The 26,447-nt window shown below is 33.9% G+C and overlaps 2 protein-coding genes across 4 annotated transcripts in view; one reads left to right on the top strand and one right to left on the bottom strand.

Moving 5' to 3' along the window:
- Window positions 1-1,448: 1,448 nt before the first annotated feature.
- LOC100374136 (GTP-binding nuclear protein Ran) lies at window positions 1,449-9,749 on the bottom strand. Of its 2 annotated transcripts, none has more exons than XM_006821045.3 (7): window positions 9,648-9,749; window positions 5,485-5,568; window positions 4,975-5,059; window positions 4,580-4,705; window positions 3,832-4,019; window positions 2,615-2,785; window positions 1,449-1,895 (listed from the first exon to the last, which is right to left on the bottom strand). In XM_006821045.3, the coding sequence occupies exons 2-7, from the start codon at window positions 5,524-5,526 to the stop codon at window positions 1,851-1,853; spliced, it is 657 nt and encodes a 218-aa protein (XP_006821108.2). In that variant the 5' UTR covers window positions 5,527-5,568; window positions 9,648-9,749; the 3' UTR covers window positions 1,449-1,850. The 2 variants fall into 2 exon arrangements, with proteins under 2 accessions (XP_006821108.2, XP_077868519.1); XM_078012393.1 differs by lacking the exon at window positions 9,648-9,749 and adding an exon at window positions 9,264-9,337.
- An 87-nt stretch (window positions 9,750-9,836) lies between these two features.
- LOC100376074 (syntaxin-1A-like) overlaps window positions 9,837-26,447 on the top strand; it is a 55,432-nt gene continuing 38,821 nt past the window's right edge. For both annotated transcript variants that reach the window (XM_006821026.3, XM_078012392.2), the window contains exons 1-3: window positions 9,837-9,981; window positions 10,114-10,197; window positions 10,498-10,597. In XM_006821026.3, the coding sequence (XP_006821089.1) occupies window positions 9,952-9,981; window positions 10,114-10,197; window positions 10,498-10,597 (214 nt within the window). In that variant the 5' untranslated portion in view covers window positions 9,837-9,951. The remainder of the gene's footprint in view (window positions 9,982-10,113; window positions 10,198-10,497; window positions 10,598-26,447) is intronic.

Here is a 26,447-nt window from a genome sequence, read left to right as displayed (position 1 = left end):
TTTTACCAAAAAGATGAATCATGGAAGAAATTAGCATTTGCAAGAATTATGGAAAATTCAATTAGGCAAACACTTTTAGAGGTTTGAAATAGCTATTCAGAATGAGTATACTTGTACAATGTTCCAAGGTATAGAAATTCAACACTATAGTTTGATTATTATACCTCCATGGTTTGATCAAATAGCATTCACACAATAACAAATTTACTTGCAGCCTACTACATTTAAAAATAGCAACAGGACTAGTTCCACTTCAAAATTCTCCAGATTGAAATCCATAGACCTTACAAGAATGTTTCAGGTCCAACTATGTTTATTTTACACCTAAAGCTAGTTTCACTAAGTACTTTGAGCCAAGAAATGGGCAGGTTTGAATTCCCAATGTCCTTGACTAATCAGATTTGGAACCTTTAATACAGCAAAAGTTCCAGATTTGGCAAACTGGTGCATTGCTTGTCCATTTCTGCAACTGTCTTGCCCATTTGGTAATCAATATTTTTATTGGCATCGGGCATTTCTGAACTTCGAACTTGATCGTACTGTTAATAAAATTCTTTCTCAACTATTGAAAAAGTTTACAAAGCTAGGTTCAAACCACTGCTTTATACCATAGACCCTCCAGTACTATTCTACTGCTGATCTGCACTGGCTCAGAAGATGAATTCTGATTGGCTAAAAAAAGAAAAAACTTGTGGCGCTGAATGCACGTTCATTCTCAGTAATGTTATGCAAATTAGAAATTCAAACTAGCTAATCATTTACAACCTTCCGAGCCAGTGCAGATTAGCCCCTATTCTACTGAAGGGTCTATGTTTATAAATCATTCAGGATACAAAAAAGTCACCTCAAATATGTTGAAACAAAGTTTAATATTATGGTTATTACAAATGCATCAATTAAACAGTTTTGTACATTTCAGAAAGCCGGAGTTTACCACTTGTACACATCACTAAAGTTTTTCTTCAAATGTTCTTCAAGTCTGGAAATCAACCCACGTCAGATGTAAACTTCAAAGCAGTCAACAAGTTCGTCACAAATGATTTTTTAAAGATGAAAACTGGCTTTCCAGATGTGAAAAAGTTACTGCAGTATAGTGACCAAACTGACTGCATACTGTAAGTTGAAAATCAAGAATATCACAGCACAAGGGTGATTGAGCACCTTCGACTACTGCTTTGAAAACTGAAGAAATTTCTGAGAAACCAATCTTGATTTACTTCTATGTGGATGCACATTTTTTCCAAGCAGTAACTTCATATTGGCTGTAGTCATTCCCAGATAATGCTTTGAAAAATCAACAGTCTGAATAAATGAACATTACAAGATTGCCATATTTTAACTGCCTGTAACAAACGAGTGAAAAAGGAACAACCTTTTCAATCTCCATGAGCTCATTCGGATAATCTAACAGAAAATACAAAAAAATACAACCTAACAATAAACCAGTATTAAATAGCGGTACTCGTTTTATTATGGAAAAAATTATTTCATTGAAAGTATTGTACCAATGTGTTTCAAAATTGAACCGACTGCAAAAGTTAACAGTGCTGTACAACTTCTCATCTCTTACACACGCTCACATATACACTCATAACTGCTAGATTCATTATAAATATGTGTTACTAAATCTGGAACTAAGTAACTTTGAGGGATAAGAAAATAAACACCAGAGGTGCAAATAATCTGTTGGACTACTGCTGATACTAGGCTTCAAGTATAAATGGCAATGACTAAAGGGGGAAAACAATATCTTGTCGTGTAATATACAGATTTCTAAAAGTAAGAAATGACATAACTAATACAGGGTCAGGGGACAAATGTAAATACAATTTTGGAATATCAAATCTAGTTTAAAGGTCATCATCTTCATCTGGAAGGGCTGTCGCTTGTGCGTGCTGAAAAGGAAATGAGAAAGTATGGATTATATACAAGTTTGTTAGGTATGTTCTTGTTTAAATGGTTGACTTGAAGTTACTATTAACTGGTTTATTTTCACTTTGTACTAACCCATCTTTTTTATTTGAATATATTGAGATTGAACATAAATGTCACCAGACAGCATTAAAGTTGGATGACAATTTTGATTTGACACCAGGGGAAAAAGTTTACTATGCTCGAGTAATGAGGTGTTTGTACGCACAAGTTTTGCCACACAAAAATGATGAATGCACTCGAATTGGCTGAATGTTACCCCAATTAAAAACCTGTTTCAGCTTTCAAGATGTGTTTATATGGTAAATATCCATTAATTAATTGCATTATCACTTGTACACCAGCTGACTGGTTATGACCAAGGAAAAGTATTTTTTTAGGAAATTGCTCATACTTGGCTACCAATTTGGTAAACTACTTTTACATGATCACATCCTGTGTATACAGCAAATGGGGAGTCTAAGACATGTGCCAGACTACATAAAAACATTGTATGTCCCTTAGTGCAATAGAGCGAGGCACAGCCACTAGTTCACAGCCAACTGTTTAGTCAAAACCCAAGCAGTCAGCAAACCGACTGCTTAATTCGCATTCAAAAATTGCCTTCACTAGTGGCCAAGTACGATAATTTGTTGAAATGTGTGAAATCTGCTTCTATCGCTATGAGCATGTCTGCACTTACTTTGAGGTCCTCTTCATATTTTGCTGCCAATTGTGGGTCCATATTCACTTCTGGAGGGGCTAGGGCAGGCATGGCTACAAATTCCAGGTTGGGGTCTCCACTCAACTTCCTTGCTAACCACAAGAAAGGTTTCTCGAAGTTATAATTACTCTTAGCGCTTATATCGTAATACTGCAAAAAACAAAACAAATCATTTCAAAAGACTGCTGTAAACATTATTACCATATTTTATATGCACAACTAATTTAGCAACTTTGTGTAGTTTGAAGTATATCCATAACGATCACTTTGAAGTCCATGTTCATAGTTAGCGATAACAATACAGCTATTTGCACAAAAAAACTGATTGTCAATAAGTTTGCAATTGTGTTCATGTTAAGATTTCTGTTTACAAGAATAACAGAATTTGCATATGCTAAGATTGGTATGCATGAACGAAGTTGAAGTCAACTTTTCACTGGGGAACTTGAGAAAAAGGAAAATGAGGTCTGGGGAAAAGTAATGACACTATTTAGTATCTAGAAGGTGTTAATAACATTGAACACTTATTATCATAACAGGGTTCTGCCCAGCATGATGAGTGCCAGTCGCTATTTAATATTCATTTTTTTTTCATTCTACTAGCTACAATTTAACTACTTTATTTTCACTTTTATTTTAAATATTTCAATGTAAAATTAATCCGCTTTGATAAAAGCGAAAAAATATACACACATTAACCTCTAACCTGGCAGCCATTTTTTTGAAAGCATGTCCTTTGTTACGCCCAAAGTGGGAACAAGAATTTCATTGTTTTCTTTTCCAATAGAATGCTGGTAAATCACATTAAGTGGAAAATAAGTATTCCTAGTATCACTGACTAAATATAGCTTATGAATTTAATTTTATGAAAGTCATGAAGCCAAAAACATCAATGAAGGTTACTACACTCAGTGCAAGTGCAGATTAAACTAACGACAGCTTGACGCATCCCTGCCAGTGAAGCAAGCAAGTTATTGTTCAACTCGACAAATCCTACACACAACTAAACTTGCAATGGTAATCCTTCTGTTTATCAGTCTTCCTTTCAATTATCTTGGATGTACGATTTGAGACTTAAAACTAACAGAATGCCAATCGGAGGTTAAAACAAAAACACATTAGGCCGATGGCACACGCGTACATATTTTCCAATAAACAATCGGTAAAAAATGAAAAAAAAGTTTATAACTTCTTACTTGTAAATTCTTCTTTCTATGGAACGTAATAGATTTTGCTTTCACTTTACGGTCTTTGATATCTACTTTGTTGCCACATAAAACAATAGGGATGTTTTCACAGACACGGACTAAATCTCTATGCCAGTTTGGCACGTTCTTGTATGTAACTCTTGACGTTACATCAAACATAATTATCGCACATTGACCTGTGAAAGAGCAAAAGAACAGTTTAATATTCTGAAAGATACAGATTTTTGTAAACTAAATCTTCAGAAAACATCTTGTATTTTCAGTATCAGTATCACTAATTTAATGCTTTATATCAAAGACATTCGTTTAACATTTTCCCCAGACTTTTGCAAAACAGTATCAAAATGCAAAATGAAGGAGAAAAAAGAAAGACTTGCATATAATTGGACTCATCTTACCAAGACTTTCACAATATGTTCAACAGCATATATATTACCTTTTGCTGTCTAGCAGCTTTCCAAATTATGAATGAAATGAAGATGGACGGCTGTTAGATTAGGCACCACCACCCATCATTGAATTTACACCATACAGATTTGTCAGTGGCCTTTCGATACCAGATTCTCAGGTATATTGAAAACCCAGTTGGAGAGATACCACATCATTACTCTAGCAAACGGGTTCCACTCGCAGTGCAACTGAGCATGCTCAGCAAGTGATCAAGTCTGCATAAAATTTTATTAAAAGCCATACAACATCTTGACAATATAGCATTGCAAAGTATATTTAAATTAACCTTGTATATAGTAGCCATCACGGAGACCACCAAATTTTTCTTGCCCTGCTGTATCCCAAACATTAAACCGGATAGGTCCACGATTTGTGTGAAATAAAAGGGGATGTACTTCAACACCAAGTGTTGCTGAAATTGAAAAGGAAACAAATATATGTTTTACACAAGTTTACATCATTCTGTTAATATGAAGCACCTGTACACCTGTTTCAGTATACAGCGAGACCATTTTCACTATTTTGATCATATTCACTGATCATTAAAAGCTTGCAACTTTGCAAGGAAACTGGTTATACTATATTATTTTACTTATACGGATTTAGTTCAACAGATTTTACTCAACGCAAAACGGCAAAATTAAAACCACTTGAACAAAATTTACTTATTTTACTACCTACCAACATATTTTTTTTCAAATTCACCGGTCAAATGCCGCTTCACAAATGTTGTTTTACCTGTGCCACCATCTCCAACCAGGACTAACTGAAAATAAACGGAAAATAATATTTACAAAAGCATACATCTTGGATGCATGACATGAACAAACTACACAAGGATGTTTTTTTGGTTTGCTAACTTGATATATTGATCATATTACTTTCAGACATCACCAGTCCATAATATAATACCAGAACACAATAGAACAAAACCCCAGTCTGTGTTACAACAAACTCTCCAAAACTAGCTCTATTTGTATAGCAGCTGAACATGCTCTTAAAATCATTATGTTTGCATCACGTTATTTGAATTAGTTTATAGAGTCCATCTTAAACAGCCCTTTCAAATATCGTGTTTTGAATCCTATGTGTGAAGCAAGTACAAAGCAAGATCATTTTTTTTCTCAATAAAACGTGGCCACAACATCAATCATGAAATACAGCAAAACAAAAAAACAGCATAAACTATACCTTGAATGTTGGGACCTCATCTCCTGCATTCTGCTGTGCCATGATGGGAAATTTTGGTTTAAATCACTCGGTTGGTTTGTAGTTCTGTGACAAATGAAAATCAAAAATGTTACATTTCATTCGAAACAATTGATGTTGTGCAAGTAGTAAAACAGATGATTTGCAATGCAAGACTAGTGGCCACAAAAGGGTAGCAGTTATAGTACTATGGCTCTACAAAGAAAAAAAAATAGTGATTTCAATAATATGTAGCATGTTTGAGCAACTATTTTCCGCATTTCAGCCAAACCCCTTTCGTGCAGTGTAGTCGTTGGCTCTTTAGATTGTACAAGTTCCTTAGGGCCTCTTCTCCGTAACTAATAGTAACACTGCCTCTCCATTTTAATTGCACATTACCTTCTTCTGCACATGTACAGCTATCTGGAGGGGCTTTCACAATTACATAGGGTGTTAGGTTCGGGTGGGAGACCCCTTAAGAACCTCTTCTTTTAGACAAAGTAGAGTGGCATGAATTTAATTCAACAAAATTTTCAAAGAATGATGTTTTAAAGCTTATTCAAAGCATATCACAGCAAAAACTTGATGTGTCACATCGTGAGACATTGGCAGACCTATGTCACACTACAATCACCACAACATTGACAGTATTATTGCCAAGCTAGATTGGGCAATGCCTTTTCTGATTAGTCCCCCCTCTCCCCTGACACATACTAATACAAAAGGCTTCAATTTGTTTTAGCTGAACTACAAGACGGACCGTTTCGCACAAGTTTGGGGAATCTGATAATTACGTGTAGAGGATATTACCGTAAAAACTTTATTAATTCACGGTCTCTATTAATTCGCGTACCCATTTTATTTTCGAACGCAAATTTTTAAATGTGTCCTTTTAATTCGTGGCGTTCAAAAACATGTTTAAAATTGTATCCTATTAATTCGCGGACCAGAATAAAGTGGATAACTCAGAATATATTGCATGTAGACATTAAAAATATACATTTTGTTTGAGTTTTTATGTTATCAGTACTTTGTGTAGCCGCAATCGCAGATGATCTCCGTCATCACAGCCTTTCAGTTAGCAAGCAGTTTAGGTTCGGTAAAGATTTGACCTGAAAAAAATCATTCCCCATGACACTACAGATGTTGGGCAAGATTATTACTTAGTCGATAACAAATCTATCGGTCAGCACAACGATTACGAATTTCTGTGGTGGAAAGCTTAGTACAGGGCTTTTTCGTCGCTGGTCCACAGGGTTGCATCGACCATGTGTCCGTCATTATTCTATTATGTCATTTAAGTGAACCGCCCTATGGTGCGTAAATTGACGTTTTTGATTGGTCAGGCGATTGACCTCGTGTCACATTTTCATTCGGTAAAAAACACAGTTAAGCGGTCATGTACGTTCTATAAATCTAACCTTGCACACATAATCTTGTACTGACGTATTTTTTGTCCAAGAAAGACGTTCCTTTTCATTTAACCCCCAGTTAACTCTTCGCGTCCATGGTATTTGTGAGAGTTGAACGATTTTTGAACAAATGACAAGTAACTATATCGATTTGCGTCAAGCTGGGTGGCCCGAATTTAAATATCAGTGCATGAACTCTGGAGGTCATTGCCCAATGCCGCACGTAATTCAAAACTAATTATCATGAAAGCAATACACATTACGAAATTGAAATATTCAGAGCCGGTACAATATTGTAAACAAATTTGCGTAATTAGAAAAGCAGTGCACTAAGTAAACAACGTTGATATATTCAAAGCCAGTACAGAGTTACATACAAATTGCGTAATTACAGTACCTTCGGATATAATAACAATTTTACTAGATTGACGCGCGGGGCACGGAAGAAAAAGGTTGCTAAGGTAATGCGCCAGTTCAGTACGCGACTTGGGGTCAAACTTCGGTCAACACACACTTGATGTCAGCATCGCCGTGCAGCAAGTTTCGCAAAGAAGTACTTGAAGTTCAATTGCGTCCCAAAATGATGTCGCTGATCACTCAGTTGTCGCAGCGTGTCTTGTGTCATGTCCATGATGCACCCAGTTTCGACTTTGGCTTAAGTTTCCTTCTTGGTGCATGTTCTTGTTCACGTAAAATGCGACCTCTCACCAATGTATTGAAACGCTTTGAATTTATACTTTGCATGATTATATTTGGTCAACGCGAAACATAATTTTTTCTAAAAATTTTTGAGATCATTTTTATCAACACAGGGTTATTTTTTCAGACAAGATGGGCTTCGCAATATCTGCCATAACATCGCCCGGGCGTTGCCTAGAAAAATAAAAAAAAGGCAGTGCAGCCAGACGGCTACTTTGTTGCCACGTGTTCATTGTTTTTTTGTGTACAGAGTGACTTTTGCCATTTCACCGTTTCATTTCAAGGGTAACATGGTGCGTGGTCCTTGACGCAGTGCGTGTTCTCTGCCCGACTATACGCCATTAATGTTGATAGCCACGAGTCTCAGAGGCACTAAAAAAACGTCCTGTAATTGTGTTCATTGGAAAACAAAACAAATCACTAATAAATTTATGAATACAGCTCCTTTTTGAATCTATCTAAAAGTACTCTTAATTCGCACACCAAAAACCAATAATTTCCATTTTTACGCTATTAATTCGTGCACTTGAAAAAATAATTATTTTTACTACTGCGAATTAATCGAGTTTTTACGGTAAGTCGCTTTAAAATACTATAGACTACTGTATGTCTAACATCTGATCAACTGCAGAGATGCAAATTGTGTCCCAGAGCAGTACGAGCATAGAAATAAGACTTGTTTCACAAGACATTTACAGGAATAGGGGCAGTCAGTCTTATTGAGGGTGCTCCACCATCTGCATTAAACCAGTGACCAAAGCCTTTGCAGACAGACTAGCCAATCAACAAGTGTGCTCACATGCATCAAATCAGGAACCAAAATCTTTAATTGTTGATGAAGTTTGTGTCATCCACTTTCTTGGAGAAGTGTTAGTCTTTAGTTTTTCTTAGTCTTGCCATCGAATATGAAACGTTGATCCACAAGCAAGATCCAATATGGATACCCCGATCATCAAAATAGAACAGAATGCCCAAATGTCTCTCTTGCTGCTGTGTTAGGGTCTTAAGAGAATATACGGTGTACCAGAAAGTCTATTAACAGGACTGTCCGGGTAGGCGAGCACGTAACACGCCTTATTCTACACCAATGGTGATGATAAAGGTCTGAAAGTCAGAGTCACAAAACAACGATTTCTTGTAAATAGACAAATTCAAATGGTAAAATAAAAATGAGAAACTACATTTTTTCAAATTATTAATTTAAATTGATAATCAGAACTTAACGCCCTGGTTGTTCGGATTTATCTGCGTTGCACTGTACAACCGTCTAGACAATACCGGAAATGGCCTGAACATCCCCATTTCAAATAGATGTGCGGGAAAATGTTTGTACGATACGTAGGGTTACCTGTACGGAAATGAAATTGAGCGAAATGAGAGACGATAAAACAATACATAAATGTATTGTTTCGGCAGAAAAAATATTCAGTATCGTGTCCTGAACACTGTTATACAGAATCGAAACGTCATTTTCATTTGAGGGCAATGCATTTTGAATTTTAGTGACAGAACAAAGGGCCAGAAAGAAGCCCTACAAAAAACCCTTAGCTGACGATAAGCAAAATATTACCATAAATAATTTTTCAAATAACTAGCGACTCTGACCAGCATGAAAACAGGAGATGCCAAAATAGGATGGTAGTGATACTGCAAGATAAATAACATGCTTACCACGTTGATGTTGTAAAGATGGCGGAGTTAGAAAGAGCAATTTTATGCAAAACCAGTTTGAACTAGAAGTGGTCACCTGACTAAATGGCGCGCAAAAATGAACTTGCTATTTTTTACGACAAATAAAAAGGGAGTATGGGGAAATACTTACTGAACGCATGCAGTTACAAAAGGAAACTTGTCAACACTTGGGAAGACAATTTTAAATTAATTTTGAGAGAACTGTTTTTTTGCAGTGTCACGACCTTAAATCACGTGTTGGTCACATGAAGGAACATAACTATTCTCGCTTGTCAACGGGGTTGAATATTTTGTAAGGCGAGAAAATAGATTATTCAACCAATCCCAATCTCTGACATAGCGATTAAACATTGAGCAAACTACCTGGTTAAAGTATATTCTACGGTGGTCCGCGCTCTTGACGAATATATCCCTCTACAGCGTTTGGGTTTCGGTGCACACAACTTTCTTTGTCGTCACTGAGAAGTGACCTGCGCAGTAGCGAGATATTCTGACCGATGAGGGCGTGTGGGAAAATTGCTTGTGATTGGTTCAATTTTAATGGGTGTTGGGGATTTCAGGTGGAAATTGTACCGCGATTTTAGCGTTTTTTCGAAGAAAAAACAAACGTACTTTCATGTGTGATCGACTTTTGTGGATATAAGGTGCCGACTGAAGACAATTCAAAATGAAAGATAGGCTGCCAGCGCTGAAAGCGGTGAGTTGAAACGCCGTGTTTCCACAGATGTCAGTGATGGAAATCGTATATTTCGCCTCAAACATTGTCAGAATGCACGAACTTGCTGGCCCAATGTCCTGATTTCATGTCGATGTATTTTTCTCTCCACAGTCACAAAGCGATGAGGATGACATGCCAGACGATGTCGCCGTCAATATGGACGATGGTCGGTTCATGGAAGAGTTTTTCAAAGAGGTAAGCGATGGTATTTCACCGTTTCATTGAATATTCAGGGGGGGGGGGTTGATTCAATATTCCCCGATGCATCGTTTTATCATTGTAATAAGGTGGCCCCATATAACATTAACATAATTTCTGTATATCGTTTGCGGTGGAGCCCATTAGCAAAACGGATTAAGATACTCCTCAGATTTTTTTTAGCCTGCTCAGTAATTTATCACTGAGCAGTTTTCAATGTGATTCTAACTTTAAATCACATTGAATTAAATAAATGACTGACATTTTATTTAATGTTTTATTCTGTCCACTACCTAGGTTGAAGAGATACGAATTCACATTGATCAAATACAATCAAACGTAGAAGAAATGAAAAAGAAACATAGCAAGATCCTAAGTTCTCCTCAACCAGATGAAAGTATGTCAAAAAAAAATTCTTTTAATATTGAAATTGTGATTTAGATGATATTATTTAAAGAAAAATCTCCATTGTTGCTTTGGTCCTATTCTACATACACGCGTACATTTCAGTAAAAAAATGTAAGTGTATCTGTGGAGTATTCATTCTCAGTGAAGAGGAACATAAATTAAGTGGGTAGGGAAAGCAAAATCTGATTGCTGTTTTTGTTTCCCCTTTGAGGTAATTTTCACTGAAAAGAAAACTCCCATACATGTTTTGTGTGTCTGTGTGCAGTGTTAATTTCATGATGAACATGAGATGAATTTTGATGAATTGCACGTGCTTGAAAATTGACAGTTCTTTTGCTGAAAAAAAACACACACATTAATTAATTTTAAAAATTAAAGAATAGGGTGGGAATTTCTAACAGTTTTTAAATCTTATATTTAAACAAAGTTGAATTAATTTTTGAATTACTCCACAATATATATATATTTCTAGTCTGTATACATATATATCCATCCAATTACAGGACATAAAAACTAAATGACATGGACATGAGAATATGAAGTATGAGTAACATGTGTATCTCATATATATGAAACAAAATTTGAGCAACCCTAGAATAAAACAAAAACGCTGATTCTGCTTTAAATGTTCCTCTTGATTTAGAAGATGTTTTTAAATATGTATTCAACATCAATTGTATTATGTCCCTGCACTAAAGGGGCAAATTCATTTATCCATTTATATACCAACAAAAGTATGTTTTCGTAAGTGAAAATATCTATTTACCCTGCCCACATTGTCTTGCCGTCTCAGGCCGTAACAGCTGCTACATGCCCATATTAGTTATGTAGCCTATACCTGCCATGACTTGACCTTGCTGTATCCAAGAATGAGGATATGACAGGAAAAAAGTGAAATATTTATGACTATCGCTAGGTAGATATTTTTATTATCTCGCTATAATAAATTGTAATCGTTAGTGTGTTTTTTTAAACAAATTAGCAGTACTGTAGTACTAACCATTTTTTTAAATTAGAAATGCTACTTTATGTTGTACTTTTTCAAATTTGTTTTTTCAAATATCAAACATGGTGTATATTTAATAATATAATGTTGTCGTTTTTTCTTTCTTCCTTTTTTAGCAAATAAGGCCCTTATTAATTTTGTAAATTATTAGTGTAATTGATGTCTTTTTCATTGAAAATAGTGAATTGAATGCATATTGTACTCAATGTTTTGGCATGTTCCATTTACAAACTGAGGGGTGGAAGGTCCACTATTTCATTGTATCGTGAGATTGACGTGTACCCATAGCAATCCCTATCCACATAATGAAAGATGCACATTTCATAATTTATATTAACTATATATATTTATTTAAATAAATTGATTAATATTGCTATTATTTATTATAGATTTTTACTAAAATTTATTTGAAAACCCAGACAATTTTGTGAAAAATCTGACACATTCCATTGAATAAAAGATGCAAACAATGCAATACTTTGTGTTGACAGATGTGATAGCATTAGAAATAATATAGACGGGCAGTGAGGTCATTTTGTGCCATTGTCTTTGATACATAAATATATATATATATATATATATATATACATGACATAGGTTGTTTATGATTTGTAGCCCGTATTGCATGCAATATGACGGTTACATACCCTAATCATGTTGGGCATCGTTACTATGACAACCGACTAAATTACAATTGTTGTATATTCATATATTAACACTATATATATACAAATGTAGTTTCCAGAGATTTTAGAATTTAGATTGCCATGGCGATGAAGAAAGCATAGTGTACATAAGAGGAGAAATTTGCTTTTTCAAATTAAAGACCCAAATCTATAACCAAGGGCATAAATGCTTAGTTTGATAAATATGAAATGAAAAAAAAAAACACAACAGTTTTTGACTCCCATGTGCGAAGCACAAAATGGGAGTCTTTGCAGTTAGTGTGTCTGTATGTGTGTATGTGTGTATGTGTGTATGTGTGTATGTGTGTATGTGTGTATGTGTGTATGTGTGTATGTGTGTATGTGTGTGTGTATGTGTGTATGTGTGTCCGACTGTTCCACTGCTATCTCAAGAACCATACATCGGTTTTTGATGAAACTTGGTGCATAGATGCTCTGGGCCAATGCGCAGATTTGATTAGGTTTTGGTAAAAATCCATGCTCGTTAATTACCTAATTTGCATGATAATTAGCTAATTTTTAGCTGTTCTATGACTGTTCCACTGATATCTAAAGAACCACTCATTGGATTTTGATGAAACTTGGTACATAGATGCTCTGAACATATGCGCAGATTTGATTAATTTTTGGTAAAAATCCGTGCATATTAATTACCTAATTTGCATGATAATTAGCTATTTTTTAGTGGTTCCATGACTGTTCCACTGATATCTAAACAACCACTCATTGGATTTTGATGAAACTTTGTACATAGATGCTCTGAACTAATGCTAGGTTTTGATTAGTTTTTGGTAATAATCCGTGGATACTAATTACCTAATTTGCATAATGATTAGTCAATTTTCGGTTTTTCCACTGATATCTCAAGTACTAATCATCACATTTCAATGAAACTTGGTACATAGATGTCATACGACACTGCACAGACCTGATAGTTTTTATGGTAATATCAGTACGTATTAATTACCTAATTTGCATAATTAATTAATTTTCAGCATTTGATATAAGTAGTTAGCATTACATTTCAATGAAACTTGGTACTTACATACTCAAGGACTATGCAGAGATTGATTGTTTTCGATAAATATTTGTGCATATTAATCACCTAATTTGCATAATTAGTTAATTTTCAGCTTTTCCACGGGTATCTCAAGTACTAATCATCGCATTTCAATGAAACTTGGTACATAGATCCTTTAGGACTATGCAGAGACCTGATTAGTTTTAGGGTAAATAATTGTGCATATTAATTACCTAATTTGCATAATTAATTTTCAGCTTTTCTACTGATATCTAAAGTACTAATCATCATATTTCAATGAATCTAGAATTATGCAGACCCAATTAGTTTCCGGTAAATATTTGTGCATATTAATCACCTAATTTGCATAATTAACCAACTTTCACACTGATATCTCAGGTACTATACATCACATATCAATGAATGTACATGGATGCTGTAGGACAATAGACAGACCTGAATAATTGTGGGTTAAAATCTGTACATATTAATTACCTAATTTGCATAATTAACCAATTTTAATCTTTCACACTGATATCTAAAGTACCGTAAAAACTCCAAAATTTCGACTGGTTTTAAATAATTTGTGTTAGAAATGTGACGTGTTTTTAGAGTCAAAATTAAGGTGCATTTTCGGACAGTCGAATTTTTCAGAATAGAAATCAGCAAAAAAAAATGGGGATGATAGACAGTGTGCTTCATTAGTTTTTAAAAAATGCAATGTCCGTCAATTGACGTAAACTTCCTCATGTTTCACGGTAAAAGCAAAGGTCGTGGCCAAGTTGTAACTCAAAATCTAAACAAAGTCATCAATCAGTGAGTATTATGACAAGCAAAACAAAACATCAAGACGCGGAGAAGAGGTCAGCACAAAACTAATAGGTCAAAAGACAAAGCTGTCTCGCACTACCTAGGAAAACTTGCGAATGTTCGAAGTACAGGTACCCATTGGACAAAAGATACATGGAAGTTTAGCAAACGATCTCCCCGACCCAGTGCAATGTATCCGGTTAGAATCAAAGCTCACGTGTCCCTTATTTGAGCACCGTACCGGTGATTTGAGGGACCAAATTCTGCCGTAAATTCGCCCTTGGATTAAAAAATATAATGGGATTTAAGAAAATAAAATGGGACTTTTAAGGTGTATTTTGGCGTCATTTTTCGGACATTTCAATCAATCCTGCCGGCTAAAATAGAGTCTAAGTTTTACCGTAGTCATTGACGTCTGTCTATTCAAGAGTACACGAGTATGATTTTTATCGTGACTAGCGTGAGCGGGTAAGCTTCCTTTCGAGAATGAGCTGTTATCACTGTGAACAATGTTAAATTATTCTTCAGATGACCAGTTTATTTTTTAAAAACAACTAATTTTTTTATTTAAAAAAAATCATGCCGTTTTCGCAACATCCAGCTTTTTGATTGGTTAATTAGCGATTTGACCTATTTGACCTAAGAGAACATGGCGGATATCCTACAGCATCAAACGTTTATACGAGACCGGAATCATTCACTTACGATGAAACTAAGTTGACTTTTATTTGTATTTCATAACCATTCAACAAATTTATTTTGTGTACATTATTATAATCACTACTGAGTACAGTAATAATCAACAATTCAGAAACGCAGCATGCCGAGATTTTTGTGTTCGTTTTTATTTGAAACTTCGTTTATTTAGAATATATTTTCGTTACCAATAAAATAAAAATCTCTCAGTCAATCAGAAACCCGGATTCATGCCTTTGAGAAAGGTCCCGTTTGAACGCTCACATCGGTTTTTTTTTTCGTTTGGGGGAAAACTAAAACTGGTCGCAATTTTCGAATAAGAATGAGTCGGCAATTTTTAGTGGAGTCGAAAATTTGGAGGTAAATAAAACACCGAAACCCGGCAAATAAATAGGCGGTCAAATTTTTAGAGGGGTCGAAATTTTGGAGTTTTCACGGTGCTAATTATTCCATTTCAATGAAACTTAGTACAAAGATGCTCTAGGACAATGTACAAACCTAATTAGTTTGGGGTAAAAATCTGTTCATATTAATTCCCTAATAAGCATAATAATTCATAATTTTTTGGTTCTAATCACATTTCAATTAAACTTGGAGACATAGATTTTCTGTTACATTGCGCAGACCTCATTAGTTTTACACTCAAATCTGGTCATATTAATTTTCTGATTTGCATAATTAGTTTTCAGCTAAGTAATTTCGAATTATATTTAATGTGTCTCCAATACTCTCAGCACATGGGAGTTCTTTCTAAGCTTTCTTTGATTAATCTTTTCTGTACCTTCTGTTATTGTCTGCATAATCCTATCGTTTTAAAAAAAATTTGGTGCAATAGACGAGACAAAATTATTCCAAAATATTAACACATAATATGCATAATACTCCAAACTCTCTGTTTTCAGTGTAAATCAAATTCTAGAGATTTCATGGATTACATGTACCATTAGATTTGTCTTTTATTTTTATTTTGAGACGAGTGAAGGTGCTATTTGTGATACAGGTAATAACAATAATAATAATAATAATAATTAATGATAGTAATTATAGTTGTGATCATAAAATATGTACACCATGTGCAAATTTGAATACAGGAATTTCACTAAAGTTAATTAAATTAATGTGTGTTGTCATTATTTGCAAAATACTATTCATCATATCAACAACTCATAATACAATACAAACCTGGTGTCTGGCACTGTGATAATCAGTTCTATTTTAATCTTAAATCAGAAATTATATTATGCGGGTAGTAAAGTTTTATGATTTTATAGATTTATATTTCAAATCACATATTTGTGTTCATAAGAATGGAATGACATTTGTGCATGAACTTTATGTTTTGGTTGAGTGGATTTTTAGCTTTTGTATTCCCAATATTTTACTAATAATTTAATATCCATATAATTCAATGTAGTTCCATATAAAAGAATGATCATTTTTTTTTTCTCTTTTGGTTTTGTCTTTACTGTTGGCATAGTTACAAATGAGGTTTTATTGCTGTGTTCTGCATGATTTTGTTCAAACTGATGGCTTTTTACCAAACGGAACTCGCATACAACCTATGGTACTGAACAGTACAATTTACTTAAAATTTATACATACATGTTGAATGCAGTCAATGACTTATTGATCGTCGTCAGTTTGAATCCACATTGATGTTTTAAAGAGGCCATAATTAAATGTATAGTATTTTAAAAATATTTTTGTTTGATATTCCGTGTTAGTGTACATACACTCACTGCATTAGCATTAGAAGTATTCATAAAATGACCTTTAACCATTTGAAGGTTATAATTTTTTCTACCAAAATTGTTGTGAACACATTTTGTGAACTTTTATATAATTTTTTATAATTATTTTGTTGTTTGGATTGTACTGTGAATTTTTTATTGGAATATTACTTATTTTGACCATAAAAAGATGCACTACTAATAGAGCAAATATGGTAGCAATATTTTAAAATTATTCATTAGTTCTTGATATGAATACCGTAATATGTTGGAAGCATCACAAACACCAAAAAAATCCATATTTGTATATCAACCAAATTATCGACTCACAAAATAATAACATTTTTGTTTTTTAAAACAAACAAATAAATATTCCTAGACTCAGGAAACAAGCAAAAGAAGCATATACAAAATTATCGATAAAACGAAGTGAATCTGAGTGTCATTCTCCTTCCATTCAAGAAAGATTTATTCTTACCCACGTTTTCCACCCCCACAATAATTACGTATCTTGTTCATGTCCTTTATTTGGCACCCACATAAATGTCATTGTCACTTATTCAATCAAATATCGAAATCCGTGGGTAGCGATGAGTGTGATAAGATTTCCTCATTTTTTTTATAGTGATGTCCTTGGATGACCGATTAGCATGATTGTAAACTTTGGTATTATATGGCTTCCCGAACTCGTAAATATTTTAAAACATGGGTAACCGATTGCCCACAGATATTTTAAGGCTAAATAAAGGCCAAGTGATCAGTCATCAACGAATCATCCTGTGCTTTTGAAATGATTAAAGAAAGTTTGATATTTGAGTTAAAGTCGCAAAGAACTTGGGTGTGCTTGTAGTCTGTTGGTGTTGGTAGTGTTTCAAGGTGTTTGCTTTTTTTAGTTTTTAGTTTTGCAATGTTCACAATGCTTGGGAAGCAAGTTGTATTGTCAGCAAAATTTAGTAGAATAATCTTTTTATTTTCAGTAACTTGCGCAAGTATCTAATCTGAAAACAACGCTAACATTTGTGTTGTTTATTGACTACATTATTATGGTCTTCACTATATCAAATCGTGTCTTGCGATGCCATTCAAATTCCGCTTTGGGCGCTCACTAAACACAACGAACCTCGGTAGTACGGTAATGTTCGAAATTCATTTGAATGGAGTGGTAACATTCGGAAAATAGTTGTTCTAAATGGCTCAACAGGAAATAATTCAACAGTATGAGTCACATGTCCAGCTAATCATAATGAACATTGTTTCACATAGAATTTTTTAATAGTCCATCTTCGTTTTTCTTTAATTTCTTCATCAATTTTGGAACTGATTCACATGGTATGTTTTATGTATGACTGTATATTTATAGTTTTATTGTGATAACAAAAGTTTTATGCTTGTAATAAGGAAACACAAAATCTGCTAAAATTTATTATTTCAAAACCCAGTGTGTGTCGCGTGCCTTTCCTGAAAATATTTAAAATAAATAGTATTGTTCATAACTTGAATTGCTAAACTCAGGTATTGCAACATTGTAATTGTAAAAAGTTGCAAGTTTCTGTGATATCGTTCTTAGACATGTTTGGAAAGTTTCATTTTTCCAGGAAAAGCTTCTAATTGTATAACACCTGTATGGCTGTGATTTGGCTCGAAGTATAGCCACTGTACTCTATAGGTCGGAACAATTCACGAAGTCGGAAAGTCTCATGTCAAGATTGACATTTATTGAACTTTGAAAAGGAAACATCAACATCGGCTTGAAACAAACGATAACAATGGCACGAGGACCTCAAGTGTCACATGACACAAAACTCAAGTTGTGATTGATCGGTTCTAAACCAATCACTGATCGCGGTAATAACGTCATAGGTCAAATACAACTTGTATGATATAATAGGAATATGAATAATCTAAACTAAACATCAAAACTATTGCTGAACAGAAATAATACAGCGAATTGAATATTAATTATAGAAAACATTTTGAAGTTTAACTAGACAATTCAAACTTAATTAACAAACACACCTATGATGTGCATCTCGCCCCAATAACATGTGTAAAGAGGATCTCAGATTTATCAGTAGATATCCTTTTCTTTGACATTTGAAATGTGTATTTTTTCAATTTCACATCTGCCTGGCTGTGGCAGGGAAAATTAATTAACTTCATATAGTAGTGGGAACTGAAACCAAAATCTCCTGAATGCGTATTATGCCATATTTATGTGGTACAGTGCAATGCTACATCATGACATGAACTCCAGTGACCTGAAGTGGCGATGAACGCATGTGGTCGGTTTTGATTTTTTCTTCTTCTGAATTAATAAGAGGGTACCGACGCTAGAGTGGACTTAATTTATCTGTTACCTAGGTGATGATTGCTAACTTGAGCCCAATTTCAATTTTTTTTTTTTAGCAATTTTTGATTTCCCCTTATGTGAATATCTTCAGAAAAAAAAGTATATTTTGATATGTTTTTAATGCTGATTCTAAAATATTAATATTTGTAGCGTCATTCAACTGATTCCATCTCCGTGATAGTGGATCGGTACTTCATGAACTCATGACCTTAGGATAAGATTAGCTCAATGTCAAGGATAAGCTAGATCTGTGTTCCACTGGGTGCAATTATAGATAATTAGTTCTATTTTATGCGCGTCCTTGTTGTAATTGCTTCTCTACTGTATTGTATATATTTAGATAATAAATTTTGATATTAGGTCAAACTTGTCGTCACTCATCGTTCAGGGGTCGAAATACCCTTGTGCACACTGCACTATGCACATAGATTATTACCTAGTGCAAGTAAACTCAAAATATAATGTGCACACTGTGCATGTAGAAATTAACACATATTCACTAAGCCTAAATTAAGTTCAACCAATATTGTAAGACAACTAAAAAAAAGCTAATTCTTTTCGCGATCGCATCAATCGAGAACCCGTAAATTTTATTAAAACTTTAAAACAATAAATTAGTGCAGGTAAATTTCAACTTCAACATGCACACTGTGCATGCAGGGAAAAAATTCTATTTCAATCCCTGTCGTTGGTATGCACTTTGCACCATTACATATGCATAGGCATGGTTAATGATTGAGTTTTCCTGTAATTAGGGATTTTTTTCTTATAGTTGTTTCGGATGTCACAAATTTTCCTGCAAAAACTTAAGTGCATATTAAAAAGAAAAATGTTATTTCTCGGTAATCAACTGTATGAAACCATATTTGGTAAATTGTCCCAAAAGTCGACATAATTGTTCAGTGGTTTAATTATGTTATTCTAATTATTCATCTGTATGGACTTTCAATCAATAATCATAATGAAGTACAGTCTGTGTAAATTTTGTACATGTGATGTACTTACAACTCAATGTGTTTCTGATTAATGTGTATCTATAAGTCAGCAGTCAGAATATAGGAATCTCAGGAGGTCATGGTACCCCTAAAAATGTCCCCATACTCCTGGTTAAGCCCAGGAGGCCACTGTACCCCTAGCATTGTCCCTAGACTCCTGGCTAAGCCCAGGAGGTCATGGTACTCCTAAAATTATCCTCAGACTCCTGGTTAAGTTCAGGAGGCCACTGTACTCCTAGAATTGTTCCCAGACTCCTGATTAAGCCCAAGAGGTCACTGTGCCCCTAGAATTGTTCCCAGACTCCTGGTTAAGCCCAAGAGGTCACTGTGCCCCTAGAATTGTTCTCAGATCTTTGTCAAGGAGACCGCTTGACCCGCACATACTTAATGGTTATCATTATATTGTGATGTGCGTCTCAAGATGTTTTTCTTTCCAATCATTGACAAAAGTACTAATGCTACTACCAGATAATGACTACCAATGAATCCAGTATGTGTTTGGTATACTTGTGTGTCTGGATCTTAAATCTCCCATTGGTATCCTGTGAGTCATTCAAATTGTGCCAGATTCTCAAAAAGACATTTGTTCATTCAAGATGGGACCCTAATCCCATTGAAGTGTTCGTATTCATTGTGTCTGTTATGTCAGTGGATCTGCGTTCCATTAAACGTATACTATGCATGTAAAATAAATGTTAGTTTACACAAAATATAAAGTAGTTGGCTTAAAAATCTGATTTTTTTTATTTTCACATTATAGTTTTATTGCATGATGCTTGCACTAAACCCGGCCTAACGCATACATTGTGTAGATCAAATATCCAGGAAAATGAAGCCATTTACCATCATATCTCACAAATTCAATCGGTTGCATTTGGATGATAAAAATTATATTTTGTTATTGATTATTGCAAACTCAGATGAATGAAATAATGCTTCAACGTTTTCACCACCAGTTCCCTCTTTTCATCACAAATTCACAAAATAGTTTGTTTATAGTCTGCACTTTTCTTCAGAAGATTGGGACAAAAATTGACTCAAATTTTGTCTGTTGGCTCCAAAATTAGGGCTCATTTCCAGAAATATTGAAAAATCTAAAAAAAGTTTGGGCAAGAACAATTGGTGTTGAAAACGTTAACATAGAAAATGTTCCAAAAATTTCTATTTTTAAGAATTTAAGAATATTGTACTATATAAAAAATACCAAAGAGTTGATGACACGAGTCCAAATCAATAATTCTGTGAATCTTTTGAAATAAAATAAAAAGTGTTTTGCCCTTATTGATTAGAGAGTATGCCCTTGGATGACCTTAAATAAATGCTACATGCTGACTATGGGACTCGCAATACAAAGATGCATATCTGATGAATCATTAAGTATCATTATTATTCCATAAAATACATTTGTAAATATTTGGAAGGAAGTCATTATTCATCAACATGAAATCATCGTTTTCTGTGATAATGGCACTTTCACTAGCATCTTAACAGTTTTATTTTCTACCTTTAATTTGAGGACTTTTGAAAACATGTTCAATTGCAATCACAGGATATACTGTAGAATACTTTATTTTCGCTTGGAATTTATTTTTGCTATTTTCGCTGAAGGGATGATTCCGTGAAAATAAAATCCAGCAAATATACTTTTTTCCCTATATTTCACATTCAACTCATCAAAAATCAGTGAAAATAAATTCCATAAAGAACGCCCAAAAAGCCTTTTCAGCAAAAATTAATTCCAGCGAAAAGTATTCCACAGTATTTGATGCACATTTTCCCCTAAATGATTATGCTTTAGTGATAATTTGAGATGCCCCCTAATGTAAAATGAAATATTTGGTTGCATCAAAGTTAATGAGTCACCAAATTAGCTGTAGATGTTACTTTGATTCTACATTAATAATTTACTACATTTGCAATCTATTAGTCGATCATCTCCAATCGCAGCAAATTTGTTGACTGATTTGACTTGACTTTCGTAGCCAAATCGAAAACAACTTTTGTCATCTTTCTTAAATTTTTTTTTCCACAAATTTCGATCAAACCCTGTTGTCAATGATACATTTGGTCCAAAATATAATATTATTGGAAACTACATATACTACTTTCAAAATGTTGCACCAAAATGGCATATCAACCCTAAAATTATTTTTTTACATGACATTTACACATTTTATTAATAAAAAAGTAAGCTTACCAAATTGCCTGCTTAAAGCCTCTATGGATGTAGGTGATATGAACAGGAAAAAACTGTGTTAGTTAACCTAGATGGTTAACCCTTTGAAGGGCTATAAATTAATTTTGGATCGAGTGGACATCATGCTTAATGTGTTATTAAAAGCAATATCAATTTGCTATTGTTTGTCTACCTATAATCCAAATAAAATCTTGCAAGGAATGTTTTCGAAAGGCAATATCAATGGTCTATTGCCCATAGTCAGTGTATCTTAATTGTCAGAGTTGCTATAATCTAAATAATATCTTGCAGGAAATACTTAAAAAGGGCAATATCAACGATCTATTGCCCATAGTCAGTGTATCTTAATTGTCAGAGATGCTATAATCTAAATAATATCTTGCAGGAAATACTTTAAAAAGGCAATATCAATGATCTATTGCCCATAGTCAGTGTATCTTAATTGTCAGAGATGCTATAATCTAAATAATATCTTGCAGGAAATACTTAAAAAGGGCAATATCAACGATCTATTGCCCATAGTCAGTGTATCTTAATTGTCAGAGATGCTATAATCAAAATAATATCTTGAAGGAAATACTTTAAAAGGGCATTATCAACGATCTATTGCCCATAGTCAGTGTATCTTGATTGTCAGAGTTGCTAAAATCTAAATAGTATCTTGCAGGAAATACTTTAAAAGGGCAATATCAATGGTATATTGCCCATAGTCAGTGTATCTTAATTGTCAGAGATGCTATAATCTAAATAATATCTTGCAGGAAATACTTAAAAAGGGCAATATCAACGATCTATTGCCCATAGTCAGTGTATCTTAATTGTCAGAGATGCTATAATCTAAATAATATCTTGCAGGAAATACTTTAAAAAGGCAATATCAATGATCTATTGCCCATAGTCAGTGTATCTTAATTGTCAGAGATGCTATAATCTAAATAATATCTTGCAGGAAATACTTTAAAAAGGCAATATCAATGATCTATTGCCCATAGTCAGTGTATCTTAATTGTCAGAGATGCTATAATCTAAATAATATCTTGCAGGAAATACTTAAAAAGGGCAATATCAACGATCTATTGCCCATAGTCAGTGTATCTAAACTGTCAGAGATGCTATAATCTAAATAATATCTTGCAGGAAATACTTTAAAAAGGCAATATCAATGATCTATTGCCCATAGTCAGTGTATCTTGATTGTCAGAGTTGCTATAATCTAAATAGTATCTTGCAGGAAATACTTTAAAAGGGCAATATCAATGATCTATTGCCCATAGTCAGTGTATCTTAATTGTCAGAGATGCTATAATCTAAATAATATCTTGCAGGAAATACTTTAAAAAGGGCAATATCAACGATCTATTGCCCATAGTCAGTGTATCTTAATTGTCAGAGATGCTATAATCTAAATAATATCTTGCAGGAAATACTTTAAAAAGGCAATATCAACGATCTATTGCCCATAGTCAGTGTATCTTAATTGTCAGAGATGCTATAATCTAAATAATATCTTGCAGGAAATACTTTAAAAAGGCAATATCAACGATCTATTGCCCATAGTCAGTGTATCTTAATTGTCAGAGATGCTATAATCTAAATAATATCTTGCAGGAAATACTTTAAAAGGGCAATATCAATGGTCTATTGCCCATAGTCAGTGTATCTTAATTGTCAGAGATGCCACAATCCATATTCCGTGTAACATCTGTTTTATTCATGATGATATACTGAGGTGTTGCACATACTTATGTTTTAGTATGTGTGTATTTGTTTATTTATAAAATATTGGCATCATTATTCAAAGGATACATGTACAATAACAACATTCATTAATTGTTTTAAATTTTACTTTTCTAATCTTTCATGATTTCTGAACTACATTAACCTGCATTGTTCCATTATCACAAAATCCTGTGTTTTCTGAAAATACTTTCATCGTTTCCAGATTTTGATGAGGTCATTATGGCAGTTGTATGCCCTTATATTTATCCACTTTTTTTGGTAAATTTACATGCATGTGTATACCGCCAGTAAAGTTTAATGTTCAATATGTTTGACATTTGGTAATTCATTAAACCACTGCTTGTTTATAATAAATGTCATATTAAATATTGATTTTTTCCCCAAATGATGAATTAGATCAATTTTAAAAATAAACAGATTTCTGTTAATGGGGTTTAATGTTTGGAAATACTGTTGCCATACACAAGTTTTGCCCCCTCCTTCAGAAGAAGCTGCCACCCCTTGCATGTACAATGTAACAATCCTTGGACATTACTGGAATGTCCCACTACTGGGGATTTGGGTGAGACAGCTATTAAATAGGGAGGGGCTGCTTATGCATTCAATAGTACAGATAAGAGTTCACTAAAATGAAACTCTACACACTGCATGTTAGGCACATTTTTGCTGGGACAGGTAAATACAAAAAATGGCTGTCTCTATGGTCCTAAGTTTCCTAGGGCAACAAGAAATTGTTTTCAGAGTCTTATCAGATATATTATTTTAAGTAATGTTTCAACACGTTGTCTGCGGAAAACCTCCATGGATAGCCAGAATGAACGGGAAAAGTGTCAGCTCGCAATATGCTTTATAACTTGTTAGGAAAAGGTACCTCATTGATTGGAACATGTGTATTTCCCAACCTCTCCAATGGACTGGCAACTGTAATTGTTAGTTTTTTTTGGGTTAAAACAGTAAATTACTGTAATATTCAGGATATCACATGGAAATTCATATCTCGGTAAGATTGTCTGTGACAATTTTTGTTTATATATATATATTCTCTATATATAATAGCGGATAGCATTTTTTATTATCATAAAATAAAATTTAACTATGGCAACTTCAGTGAAGAGAATGCCTTCGGAAGGGGCCTCTGTAATTGCATTAAGATTTTTATGTTGTTAACATAATAACCAACCCCACCCATTGCTTATATTAAACACTGCACAGAGAGCTGGCTGTTCGCAAATTCATTGAGTATGTTAGGTGGTAGCTTTTTATTGAACTTTGTTTAATATTTCATTGAAGGGCTCAAATTTGTGGAATTAATATGCTTGCTGCGTTGACACTCGTGCCCATCCGACAGTTAATTTGTATTGCGTCTTATGTCTTCGTTTCAATGAAGTCCGAAACGGGAATGTTTATGCACGCCTCCCTGTGTACCTATCTGTCTGTCTGTGTGTGCATGTCGCCCTGTTTCTCAGACATACTTCAATCTATTTGGAACCAATTCAGGTTTGAGACTGTAAATAGTATAGTTTACAAATGTAGCATACATATTTGTTTATTTTTCAAAATGGTTGTCTGGCGGCCATTTTTAAAAAAAACACTTACCCAGATGTTAGACTTAAATACACCCATTTGATTGAAAATTGTCATATCACAACGGTAATCATTTGAATGTCAAATGAAAGTAAACTTTTGTCACTAAATTTGCTAAACTGGCACGTCACCATTCAAGATGAGTCTAATGCGAAAGTTCATAAAATCAAAATGACCGCCAGCAGGTCTTCTTTTTTGTACACATTTTAATACAATCATAAATGTATGTGGTCTTTAACATTTGAACATAATTTTTCTTGTCAATATACAATTTTAACATTTGGGTAATTTTTTTGGCCCGTATAGACATGATTGACTACAGGACTTTTTTGGAAAATTTGAAAACAAATTATGCGAATCTATCTATTCTTAGTTCAAGGTAGATATGAAGGCAACCATTTCATTTAAAAAAAAGGACTTTTCTAGAAATCAGCAAAAGGTAAATAATCCAAATTAGCATGTTAGTTAAAAGACATAGGTAATTACCGTATATTGGTTAATTTTTCAGTTATCATACTTGACCTTAATTTGTTTTATATCCCGCACTCAATGATCTTGTTACCATGGTGTTAGGATCTCTTACGAGTTGCTATCTCTTCAAACTCAAATATATCAGTTTATATTAAACACAGGGTGCATTTTGTTTTGCATATATTCTGAAACATCTTCATTGGCTGTGTGATAATCTTCATATAGTATGTTAAAGTTATGTGCCAGACAAATTTTTAATCGCTTAGCATTTAGTGGTCACCACAGGTACGATTCAAACTTTGGATCATCAAATAACGTTGTTGGGCACCATTGTACTATAGAACTAGAATTTTTAACAGTTGAAAAGTTGAAAAGAGGGAGCTTCTTTGACCTTCAAAATTTACGAACTTGCGGCATTTCCCAATCGCACTTTATTGTTATTTTTTGTTACAAGAAATGTTATCAATATATATTAAATATCAGAAAAAAGTGCTTATACAAGACAAATTTTTTCTTTCTGCCATCAAATTTGTAAAATGTGAACTGCAAGTAA

Source organism: Saccoglossus kowalevskii, chromosome 16, assembly GCF_978046115.1.
Source record: "Saccoglossus kowalevskii chromosome 16, keSacKowa6.1, whole genome shotgun sequence".
Taxonomy (NCBI): domain Eukaryota; kingdom Metazoa; phylum Hemichordata; class Enteropneusta; family Harrimaniidae; genus Saccoglossus; species Saccoglossus kowalevskii.
The sequence above is the reverse complement of the archived record's forward strand: the minus strand, read 5'-3'. Positions and strand labels throughout refer to the sequence as shown.